Source organism: Chinchilla lanigera, unplaced genomic scaffold (genome assembly GCF_000276665.1).
Source record: "Chinchilla lanigera isolate Chin_1 unplaced genomic scaffold, ChiLan1.0 scaffold00002, whole genome shotgun sequence".
NCBI classification, from domain to species: domain Eukaryota; kingdom Metazoa; phylum Chordata; class Mammalia; order Rodentia; family Chinchillidae; genus Chinchilla; species Chinchilla lanigera.
In genome coordinates, this window is record NW_004955403.1 from 45,572,413 (window position 1) to 45,584,237 (window position 11,825).

The 11,825-nt window shown below is 52.0% G+C and overlaps 1 protein-coding gene across 1 annotated transcript in view; it reads left to right on the forward strand.

The window, feature by feature from the left end:
- Dmtn (dematin actin binding protein) overlaps window positions 1–6,650 on the forward strand; it is a gene marked incomplete at its 5' end in the record, with an annotated part of 12,883 nt that extends 6,233 nt beyond the window's left edge. Inside the window, 6 exon segments of the mRNA XM_005373902.2 lie at window positions 4,299–4,363; window positions 4,516–4,564; window positions 4,740–4,747; window positions 4,928–4,993; window positions 5,223–5,303; window positions 5,554–6,650. Of these exon segments, the coding sequence (XP_005373959.2) occupies window positions 4,299–4,363; window positions 4,516–4,564; window positions 4,740–4,747; window positions 4,928–4,993; window positions 5,223–5,303; window positions 5,554–5,667 (383 nt within the window).
- Between the last annotated feature and the right edge of the window lie 5,175 nt (window positions 6,651–11,825).

Below are 11,825 nucleotides of genomic sequence, written 5' to 3' on the forward strand. Positions count from 1 at the left end.
TTTTTTTTTGTACCGGGCATTGAACTCGGGACCTTGCACTTGCCAGGCAGGTGCTTGTGCCGCTGAGCTATATCCCCGGCACCTCCTTCTTTTTTGTGGTATGAGGATTGAATCCAGGGGTTCTCTAGCCCTGAGCTGCATCCCCAATTCTTTTTATTTTGAGACAGGGTCTCACTAAGTTGCTCTGGTTGGCTTTGAACTTAGATCTTCCTGCCTCAGCCTCCCACATAACTGGGATTCGAGGCATGCACCACCATGCCTAGCTAGTTGTCACTTTCTTAAACTTAACAGTAGGAGTAAAATTTTAACACATGAAGTCTTGGGGTTCACACTCAGCCCTTATCCAGACCATAATACTGTAGACGGGTTAAAAACCTTCCTGGGTCCACAAACAGACTGGATCTGCTGGGTATCTCGGAGATTGAATCCCTGGATCGAATCTAGTGGCTGATTGGATGGGGGGTGAGGGCAAGGGGAGTTGGGGCTTTGTGCCAGGTGCTGGGTGGTGGCCACTGGGAACCATAACGAAAGCAGATGAGACCGGTTTCAGACCGTGCAGTGGGAGCTGAGTCCGGCTGACTTGGAGCCTGGGGGCTTTAGCTTATACACAGTGGCAAAAGGGGACAGCAAATGAGGGAACGGAGATGGCCAGCAGGGTAGCGGGCTGTGCCTAGACGGCTCCTGCAGTGACCTGCACTTGGAGGTGTGGGTGAGAAGTGGGGGAGGGACACGGAGCCTGGCCGGGCAGGGCGGGACTGGGACGCCATCAGGAGCAGCTCTGCTGAGCTGGAGGGCGGCACGGCTCCGGAAGCTGGTGGAGGTCCATCTGGAGACAGCTGGAGACAGGCACAAGGCTTTCGCTTCGCCGCAGGGCTGACCCACAAGGCTGGGTTCTGTCTCCACTGCCTGGGGCCAGGTGGGGAAATGTTGGCCTGGTCCAGGGTCCGTGCTTAGTAAGGATGGTGCCGGGGTGGGGGGCCCAGGCTGGACCGCAGAGTTGCTGGTGAAAGGTGTTGGTGCACCTGGAGCCCAGAGGGTGCTGCAGGGCAGGGCGCGTGTTAGCAACTGCAGGGCTCCGTGTGATTGGCAGTGGGAGCGGCAGAGGAACGAGCTGTGGCCACCAAGGGGCATGGCGGGCTTGCTGACATGCTCTGGGGTGCTGTTTGGTGTGGAGCTGAGGGGAAAGTCACTGGGACTGGGAACCGAAGAACCTAGAAGGTGATGAAGTGGCTAGGGTGTACCAGGATCCCCCAGGACTCAGGGGTAGGGTGGGTAAAGAGACATCCCAGAGGCATTTTATTTATTTATTCACTTTGTTTTTCTTGAGACAAGGTCTTGCTATGTATTCCAGGCTGGCCTTGATTACTATCTAGCCGAGGCTGGCTTCAAACTAACTCATGGCAGTCCTCCTGCCTCAGCCTTCCAAGTGCTGAGATTACAGGCAAGCACCATCAGGCCCAGCCCAAAAGCATTTTATTTATTTATTTTTTGGTACCAAGAACCAAACTCAGAACCTTGCACTTGCTAGGCAGGCGCTGTGCCCCTGAGCTATATCCCCAACCCCCCAAGGCATTTTAGAAAGTGTAACTCAGTAGTTAAGCCCAGGAGGAGGGGTATGTTTGAGGGTTGTGGGATTCAGCCCCAGGGTTCCACAGATGCTTCCATTCAGCCAGAGATGAGCTCTGTGACCGCACATTGGCTTTGTAGAGTTGAATTGCCCCATACCGACTTCACTGCCGTACTTGGCAGCCCTGGACAGATGCGATCACCGATCAGTGATTGTGTAGGTGACTGTCATATCTAACAGTCTTAGCATTTCAGAGGCATGAGCAGGCCTGCCTGTCTGATCTTTGGGTGGCCTGGCAGTTGTCACTTTGAAACACAGATAAGCATTCTGGAAATACAGGTATTCCTCATTGAATGACCAAGCTCTGTTCCTGGGACCAGACTGTTAAATAAATTGGCCACTAGATGAGGAATTGTATATAGTACGTGCATTACAATATTTAGGACAAAGACGTGGTCAAAGGAAACTCCAACTTGATGAATTTGCTTTTATTTGCATAACTCTTGCATGCAGTACCATAATGTATAACAACGTAAAATTACAGTGCTGTACTGTGCAGTACAATTAGCAAAGATTACAGTACTTAGATGTGAGGGCAGTCCAGCTGCAGCATCTGTCACCCCATTGCTCGCCAGGGCTGATTCATTCGGCTTATCTGGCTGGCTAGGTGAGCGTCTGTCTGCTTCCTCTCTCATTGCTCTGTGTGTGTCTGTTCCTCCCGTGTTGCATGCTCCAAGCTCCCAATAGAGGAGCTTGGAGCATGCAACCGTTTCCTCGGTCAGGGGTGTACGAGTAGCTGAGCTCCCTGCTAGACCCTCCAAACAAGCTCTCAAAAACTACAGTGTTATATGTGTACTGTACAAAAAAAGACACTGAGGCTTTATAAATAGGTTGTACAGAACTGTACAAAAATATGACTGGTCATAAATCCAAGGGGCAGGTCATGCCTTGGAGTGATCATTAAAAAGTAGCAAGTTAAACGAGGAATATCTGTAATTGGCGGGGCGGAGGGGGGCGGGGACCTACATACGTGCTTTGTAGATGGACATTCTGCCAGTCAGTTAAGGAGAAATATACACTTATTGCCTGAATGTGAAATGCTTCTGGAGTGAATGGTGATTGTGAAAGGTGATGATTTTCTGCACAAGCTAAGTCTCCTTCATGAAATGCTGGGGACTGGAAATGTCTCAGATTCAGAGGTTGTTTTTGTTTTTTTCTCAGGTTTTTTTTTTTTTTTTTTTGAGACAGGGTCTTGCTATGCAGTTCAGGCTGGCCTTGAGCACACTTTGTAGCCCAGCCTGGCCTCGAACTCACAACAATCCTCCTGCCTCAGCCTCCTGAGTGCTGGGATTACAGGCATGCACCATCACGCCTGGCTTTTTCTCAGATTTTGGAATACTTGCGTAGATTTTACCACCTGAGCATCTCTAGCCCAAAAATCTGAAATCCAAAATGCTATGAAATCCAAACCATTAGGAGCATTGTGTAGCAAAATTAAAGAAGTTTTGGATTTAGAACATTTCAAATTTTGGATTTTTAAATTTGGGATGCTAAACTTACATAAAAAGAAGTGTTAGGTTCCCAGAGGTTGTCCAATCAGCAGATTTTATTTATTTATTTATTTTTTGGTACCGAGAATCGAGCTCATGACCTCAGGCTTGCCAGGCAAGCACTTATGCTACTGAGCTATATCCCTAGCCCCAAGCAGCAGATTTTAGATTGTTTTAAAAAAATAGTTCCTTATAGTTTTGAATATTGTGAGGTTAAACAAATTTAAACTAAACACTACCCAAAAGAACTGCTGTCCAGGCATGGTAGTGTGTGCCCATAGTCTCACCTCCTTGGGAGGCTGAGGCAGGAAGATCACAAGTTTGGGCCAATGAGGGAAACTTAGTACCATGCTGCCTCAAAATAAAAGATAAAAAGAGCTGAGGATATTACTAAGTGGTGGAAGAGCACCCCTGGGTTCAGTTGCTACTACTGTAAAAACCAACAAAATGTGCTACAGAATCGCAGGCCTTTATAATAACTGGAGGCAAAGGAGTTTGGAGATGCGTACAACCTAAGAATCCTAAAGACTGAGTTCTTTCTAGGGAAACACATTACTGAAAATACGTTTCGCAGAATTACAGGCTGCAGTGCTTGAAAACTGAGACCTCTTAGGACACGTGTAAGTGGTGGATAGCACCTAGTCATGCAGACAGGAAGTATCTTGAGGACTTGGTAGCTGACCAGGCTGAGGATGGCTTTTCCTGTAGTCTGATGTCAAAAGTTCAAAATTTGATTAACACTGTTTCTAAAATTGCGATAATTCAATTCCTCTGATTAGACTTTAGATTTATCTGTATATCCCAGAGCCTGAGCACTGTGATGTACATCTCAGCTTTGGCTGTGGATGTTAGCACTGATTAGAAGAGGGAAGGTGTTCTAAACGGCTCAGAAGCCCCAGCATGAGCCAGCATGGTAAAGACCCAGGAAGCCCAAGAGGCTGAGGCAGGGTAATCACCTGGCTACATAGTGAGTTCAAGGCCAGCCTGAACTACATAGTGAGACCTGGCCTCGAAAAAAAAGAAGAGCAGCCTCAGCATGGTGTCACTTGCTGCAGGTGGTGGGTGGGAGCTGGAACCCGGCAGACGCCCACCGTGGTCCCTCAGCTTCCGCCTTGCAGCCCTCTTGAGAACAGCTGTCAAGGCCCACGGGACTGAGCCTGAGTTCTCTCGCTTTCTTACAGCCCTGCACCCGGGAACATCTAAGTCTTCTTCTCTCCCTTCCTACGGCAGGACCACTCTGAGCCGGGTATGGTGTCACAGGCTGCGGGGGAGGGGGTTCTGGGGGGGGCTGAGTGAGGGGGCGCTTGGGCATCCCCAAGCGCGGCGAGGCCCTCAGAGTGAAGGGCACAGATGAGGACTGTCCCTGGCTCCCACTGACCCCTCTGTGTGCCTTCCTAGCTACAGTCCACAGACTTCAGCCCATCCGAGAGGGAGACCGGGAGTCCAGGTGAGAATCGGGGCCTGTGCTGTCGGGCAGCCAGGAGAGGGGCGTCCGCAGACTCCCCGCGCAGCCAGTGTCGGATGCGGGCAGGGGTCTGTGCGAGGTCCGTGGCCGAGCTGGTGGGTTTTGAAGCTCGCTGACCTTGGCGCTGCCTCTGAACCGTGGCTCTTGTCTCCCGCAGGCCTCCAGGTGAGTGTCCCCGGGAGGGGCGTGGACGGAGTGCCGGCAGCCAGGGCCCGGCAGCTGGCAGTGTCAGGGGAAGGGTGGTGTGGGGCCATGGCATTGCCTGGCGAAGACCCGAGGAGCCCAGGGTAAGGCTGGGAAGGTCCCCTGCCCCGCTCTGGCTCACTGCGGCTTTGGTCTCCCCAGAACGGAGAGGGCCAGAGGGGGAGGATGGACCGGGGGAACTCCCTGCCCTGTGTGCTGGAGCAGAAGGTGAGGGCGCGGACCTGACCACCCAGCGGGGCGGGGCGGGGCTGAAGCCAGGCAGGCTGACTGTTCTTGCGTCCCGGAGCTGGGGGCAGCATGGAGGCCCGGAGCCGGGAAGGTGCAGGGCGACACAGCATGAGCCCTGGTGGCCTTTGCACTTGACGAGCGCCTGAGGGAGTGGAGGGGCTGCATGGGCAGACGAGACCTGAGCCTGAGCTGCCCTCCCTGCCCCTAGATCTATCCCTACGAAATGCTGATGGTGACCAACAAGGGCAGAACCAAGCTGCCCCCGGGAGTGGACCGGATGAGGCTTGAGGTGTGTAGGGAAGATGCACCAGGTGGCTGTAGGGGTCACCAGTGGGGGCCCCTGCCGGCACTGGGCGGGTGCAGGGACTGCATCCGTCAGGCCCCGCCTCCCTGCTGTGGATTGGTGTTGGGCTGACCATTGGCCCTTCCCCTGCTAGGGCGGGCGCTTGGGGGGGACAGGAGTCTGTGTACCCATTGTCACTCAGCACCCCGCCGTGCTGAGCCTCTGTCTCCTCAGCTACCTGGGTGTCCCCCCACAGAGGCATCTGTCCGCGGAGGACTTCTCCAGGGTCTTTGCCATGTCTCCTGAAGAGTTCAGCAAGCTGGCCCTGTGGAGGCGGAACGAGCTCAAGAAGAAGGCGTCCCTCTTCTGACTGCTCCGCCTTCTCTGTGACACCCCCTCCCCGCTGCTTCAGGGCTCTGGAGCTGGGGCCCGGACCCCGCAGCATCCTCTTCCCCTGGTGGGCTGGGCACAGCGGAGGTTGGCAGCAGTGGGTGGGCTCCGTTCCTCAGGGAGAGGGGAGCCCAGCCGTCCACAGCGCCGGGCTGGCAGCTGTGGACTTTCTGCCCCATGGTGAGCCAGGGCGCCTTCTCTTGTCCCTGGTCCCCACTGCCTAGCCCAACCCAGCCTGGTCTCCAGCACACAGAGTGAGTGAATGTGCCCTCTCCCTGCCTGTCACCCCATACGTAAATCCCCAGAAGAAAGTGGGGAGAAATAAAAAGGGGATGGAGCAGTCAGTCTGCCAGCTGTGCTGCCCTTTGGGCATCGTGCAGCCGGGCAGGGACAGCCCCAGGGCCCTGTGCACACCCACCTGAGCCTCCACCCCACACCCAGGCCGGAGCAGTTGGGGCCTCCAGCAGGGCGGTGCCCCCCACCCCCGCCAGCTTGCTCTGTCTTTGATGTGCCACCCTCCAGCTTTGAAGCTCTTGCTGTAGCCTGTGGCTTCCCCAGAGGCCTTGGCATAGTGTGGCAGCGCCACTTGTGCCACACCACGCCCGCCACCAGCCTCGAGCAGAGCCTCTAGGACGCCTCCTGTCACCTGCCAGAGCTTCCCTTGAGTAGATCAGGGGCGGGGCTTGGGACGCCCACCCTGGTTCCCACACACCCGCACTCTGCACTCACAGAATGTAATTTATTGGGGCCGCCCTCCGCTGCTTCCTCACCCCCTGCCCTGCCTATCACACCCCAGCTTTCTTTCTTCCCACATATGTATGTGTATAAAATTATATATATATTTTTGCCCAGGTCTGGGTTTTGTTCCTGCTCAGACCCCGGCATTCCTTTTCCACCATGTGTGTGATCGTGCTGGGACAGGGCACTCTGCTTGGAATTAAAAGGTTGCATTGGGTCCCTCAATCTATTTGTCCTTTATGAACCACCAGCCCGGGGGGAGAGGGACAGATGACATCAGGCCGAGGGGGAGCTGTGGGAGTGCAGATTCAAGTAAGAGTTGAGTGGGATAGAACTCGGGGTAGTGGCGCACACCTGTAATCGCAGCACTTGGGAGGCTGAGGCAGGAGTGCCCTGAGTTTGAGGGCAGCCTGGGATGTACAGTGAGATCCTGTCACAAACAACCACAGAAAAGAACAAAAGCATGGGCCAAGGAAGGAGGTGATCATTTGTTCTTGGTAAGGTGTCCCTGGGAATAGAGGTGGGATTGTGGCCTAGGTGGGTGGGAGGGGTGCAGATTTCCTGGGAGGACCAGAAAGAAGACTATAGGGGAGGGAGCAGCCTGAGCTGGTGGAAACAGGTTGTGTGGGTGCCTGCCAAAGTATGCAGGAGGGGACCAGATGAGGGAGAGATGCCCAAGTGGGGAGCCTCTGATGAGCTGGGGCCTGACTCAAGCCCCTAGATGAGTCTGCAGCTACTTTGGCGGGATGGAAAGTAGGTAAGAATTACCCTTCGTTTGATTTTTTTGAGACAGGGTCTTGATGTATAGCCTGGGTTGGTCTCAAACTCATGACAGCCCTCCTCCCTAGCTCTGAGATTACAGATGTGCGCCACCATGCCTGGCTTCAAATTCAGGTATTTATTTATTAGCAGTACTGGGGACTGAATCAAGGTCCTCTGTAGTTTTGCCAACCCCAGCACTTTTCACATTATTTTGAAACAGGGTCTCACTAAATTGCCCAGGCTGATCTAGAACTTGAGATCTTTCTGCCTCTGCATTGTGAATGACTCGTATTACAGGCACAGGCCGTCAGGACTGTTTGAACTTCTGAACTTTTTTTTTTCCCCAGAACTGGGGTGTGAACTGAGGGCCTTTGCCCTGAACTACATCCTCACCTCCCCTTTTTTAAGTTTTGAAATAGGATCTTGCTAAATCACCAGGTGCCTAGGCTGGGCTCAAACTCATGATCTCCTGCCTCAGCCTCCTAGAGTGCTGGGATTACAGGCATGCACCATCATGCCCGACTATGAACAATTCTTTTTCTTTTTTTTTTTTGGTTTTTCTCCGGTACCGGGAACCGAACTCACGACTTTGCGCTTGCCAGGCAGGTGCTTTGCCGCTGAGCTAAATCCCCAGCCCCTCTTTTTCTTTTTTTTTTTCTTTTTTTCTTTTTTTTTGGTCTTTTTCAGACAAGGTCTCACTATGCAGTTCAGGTTGGTCTTGAACTCGCTTTGTAGCCCAGTCTGGCCTCGAACTCGCAACGATCCTCTTGCTTCAGCCTCACCAGTGCTAGGATTATAGGCATGTGCCACCATGCCTGGCTGAACAATTTTAAATTATAACATTTTGTTCCGTGACATTGTGTTATTCTTTCAACAAACTTGTTGGGCCAACAGGACAGATCATTTCAGTCCTTTCAGCAAATGAGGAAATCTTGGAAGAGAGACGTTTCATCTAAAGCCTGAAGCTACATGTGGCCAATGAGTGAAGAATGGGCGCAAGCTCCCTGGTTTCCTTTTCTTTTTTCTATGCTAAGAATGGAACCCAGGACCACATGCATTCTAAGCAAGTGCTGTCTCTACCACTGAGCTACACCCCAGCCCCCGGGGTCCTGACTTCTTTTTTCATGGTACTGGGGATTGAACCCAGGGCCTTTGCGCTGAGCCACAACCCCAGCCCTTTGAGTTTTGTTTTTTTTTTTTAAATTTTGAGACAGGGTCTCCCTAAGTCACTAAATTTCCCAGGCTGGGCTCAAACTTGCAATCCTCTTCCCTCGGGTTTCCAGGTTGCTGGAATACAGGCCTGTAGCTCCACGCTGGCTGAGTGCCTTGACTTCTAACCCAGGCCTCTCCCAGAAGGTGGTGCTGTCTCTCAGGAGCAGCAGGCCGGCGCAGCAAAGAGGTGGGAGGGAGGAAAGGGCTGCACATGGGCAGCTGGGGACACTGGGAACACAGCGGGGCCAAAGCCAGCGTGGTCGCGGTCCACATGGGGCTCCCAGGCAGTTGGGGAAACGTCAAGGTCACCAGGTCCCAAGGGGTGCTGCAGGCAGCCTGTGATCGCAGTTGACTGGGAAACACCTGCAGTGGGGCCGCCGGGGCACTGAATCCTAAAGTATGGTAAGTTCCTGAGAGTTGAGAGGTGCTCAAAGTGGGGCTTTGGTCCCTGAAACAGCCTTAGAGAAAGTCCTTAAGCCTCCTCCACATCACAATCACACAGATGCAAAAACTGGGAAGTCAGCCAGGCATGGTGGCACACGCCTGTGATCCCAGGCCTCCAGAGGCTGAGGCAGGAGAATCGTTGGAAGTTTGAGATCAGCCTGGGCTACAAAGGCCAGCCTGAACTGCATAGTGAGACCCTGTCTCAAAAAGACAAAAAAAAGGACCAAAAAAAAGAGAAAAAGAGAAATCATTTAGTCCAGTGGCTTCCAAACGTTTTTAATAGCTAAACCTAAAAAGAAAAATTAGCCAGGCATAGTGACATACACCTTGTAAGCACCAAGGGAAGGTAAGGCAAGAGGATCCCAAGTTCAAGTAACACCTGGGCAATGTAGGGAGACCCTGCAGTGACCTTGACTATTCATCCAGTCTCCTAGGATATGTGTTGTCCAAAGGTCATGCTCCAAATGAGCTACCTGGCAGCAGACTTGAATACCTCAGTGGTCCCTGACATTTTTTGGCACACAGCACACACTGTGTACACAGAATATCTTAGAGTTTTTAGCTGAGCGTGGTGGTGCACACCTGTAATTCCAGCTACTCAGGACTCTGAGATGGGAGGATTGCAAGTACAAGGCCAGACTGAGCCACTTAGCAAGGTCCTGTCTCAAAAAATAACAAGGTCTGGAGCCAGACATAGTGGTGCATGCCTGTAACCCCAGCGCTCAGGAGGCTGAGGCAGGAGAATCAGAGAATTTGAGGCCAGTGTGGGCCACATGGTTACTTCAAGGCCAGCCTGGACTACATAGCAAGACCCTGTCTCAAAACATTTACAAAAAAGTATTAGTGTTTTAAGCCGGGTGTGGTGTGCACACCTGTAATTCCAGCACTCGGGAGGCTGAGGCAGGAGGATCATTGTGAGCTCAAGGCCAGTCTGAACTGCATAGCAAGACCGTGTCTCAAAAAGATCCTCCCCGCCCCCCCAAAATATATATATATAAAATAAAAGTATCAGAATTTTAAAAATAACATTGGAAAAGATTTTTTAAAAAGTCATGAATTCCTCATGCACCTCCATTATTATTCCTGGAGTTGTGGGAAACACAGGGAAGGGAAAATGCTGATCTGATCCATCCAGCCCACCTCCTCCATTTGGAAGGAAGCGGACCAGGTGACACCGTGGCTGTACAGAGCTAGCTCAGCTCTCCCAGCACTCTAGGCCAGTCTCTAAGCCGCTTCCCTGCCCCCCAGGCGGGCTGGGCTCTTCCCCGGTCTGACACACTTGGCTCACTGCCCTCACACTTCCCTGTGCCCGTGCCCAGGCGCTCGTTTGCAGCTGCCCTGTTTGAAAACATGTTTTCCAAGTAGCTGCCTGGGAACTGAGACCCAGATCCTGCTGAGCTGAGCCAGACCCTGGCCCTCCCTGGGGCCCAGGACACAGCCCCTGGCCTCGCTGTGGGGACTTGGGGGGCTCGCAAGCTCCAGCCCGGCAGGCTGTGACCTCCTGGGCCTGTCCTCTTGGGGAAGGAGGCACCACTTGCTGTGAAAGCTGAGACCCTAGGTTCTATGATTCTGTAAAAGGGCTGCACGCCCCTGTCCTGGGGGGACTGTTGGTGCTCTCCCCTCTTCTCGTATGATGCCAGTCATCAGCAGAAATACTTTGGGGGCACCAGAAATTGAACCCAAAGCTTCACATGCTGGGCAAATGCTCCAGTCCTGAGCTACATCCCCAGCCTTTTTATTTTTTATTTTGAAACACGGTCTCACTAAATCACGGAGCCTGGCCTCAAACTCACAATTCTCCTGCATCAGCCTCCTGAGTAGCTGGGACTGCAGGTGTACATGACCAGAAATTGTGTGTGTGTGTGTGTGTGTGTGTGTGTGTGTGTGTGTGCTGGTACTGGTATGGAACCCTGGGTCTTCACACTAAGCTACATCTCCAGCCCTTTTTTTATTTTAAGACAAAATCTCACCAAGTTATTAAATTGCCCAGACCAGGCCTGAACTTTCCATTCTCCTGCCTCAGTCTCCGGAGTGTTGGGATTAACAGTCTGTATCCCAGGCTGGCCTTGAACTTGTAATGATCCTCCTGCCTCAGCCTCCCGTGTGCTGGGATTACAGGCGTGTGCCACCAAGCCTGACTTCTTTTTTTTAAATAAGAGTTTTAATCAAATTCACAAAGGAGAGAAGCATATGATTATCAGCATTAAGCTCCCAACATATAAACTTTCCCCCTAGAAAAAAATCAAATGAGTTATTTTTTTATATTGGTAGAAATGCAGCAGAAAACATTAAAATAAGTGAAGGAAACACATAAACTATATGAAAGTGGGTATACAAAATTATAAAATTGAAACAATTGAAATTTTAGAGGTGCCTTATTTTCTTTCAAATGGCTATATTCTCATGTAAAATTACTAAATAGTAAATCAAGAATATGCTTTTCTACCCTTTCATTTTGTGTCTTTACTGTTGAAATGTTTGTTGCAGACAGTATATTGTTTAAGGAGACCTCTTGTCAGCAGGAGGATGTGGAGATGGAGCTCTTGTCGGGATCCCTAAGGCCCCACTAACTAACTAATTTTAAAAGTACAAAGCAATAAGTGAAATTCACGTTAACAATACACTTTATGTAACCCAATATTCCTAGTACATTATGGTTGCAACGTGCACCGAATACAAAACATGATCAGGGAGCTGGGTGACATTTTCTTCCCTATCACGTCTTTAAAATTTGGGGCACCTCGGACGCGGCAGGTCAGGCAGGACCAGCAATCAGTGCTCCGGTCCAGCTCAGCCTGCGCTCTCAGTTAAGAAGGAATTCTAACTTCGCGTGGAGAGAATCACCGTGTCCCGCGCGAGGGACCCCTCTTCAAGACCCGATCGCAGGCGGCCACCGGGGCGCTCTGCGCGGCGGCGCGCTCCCCTGCTGCTCGGCTGCGGCAGGTGCCAGGCCGCACTCCCCGGGGACCCGCGCGCCCCAGC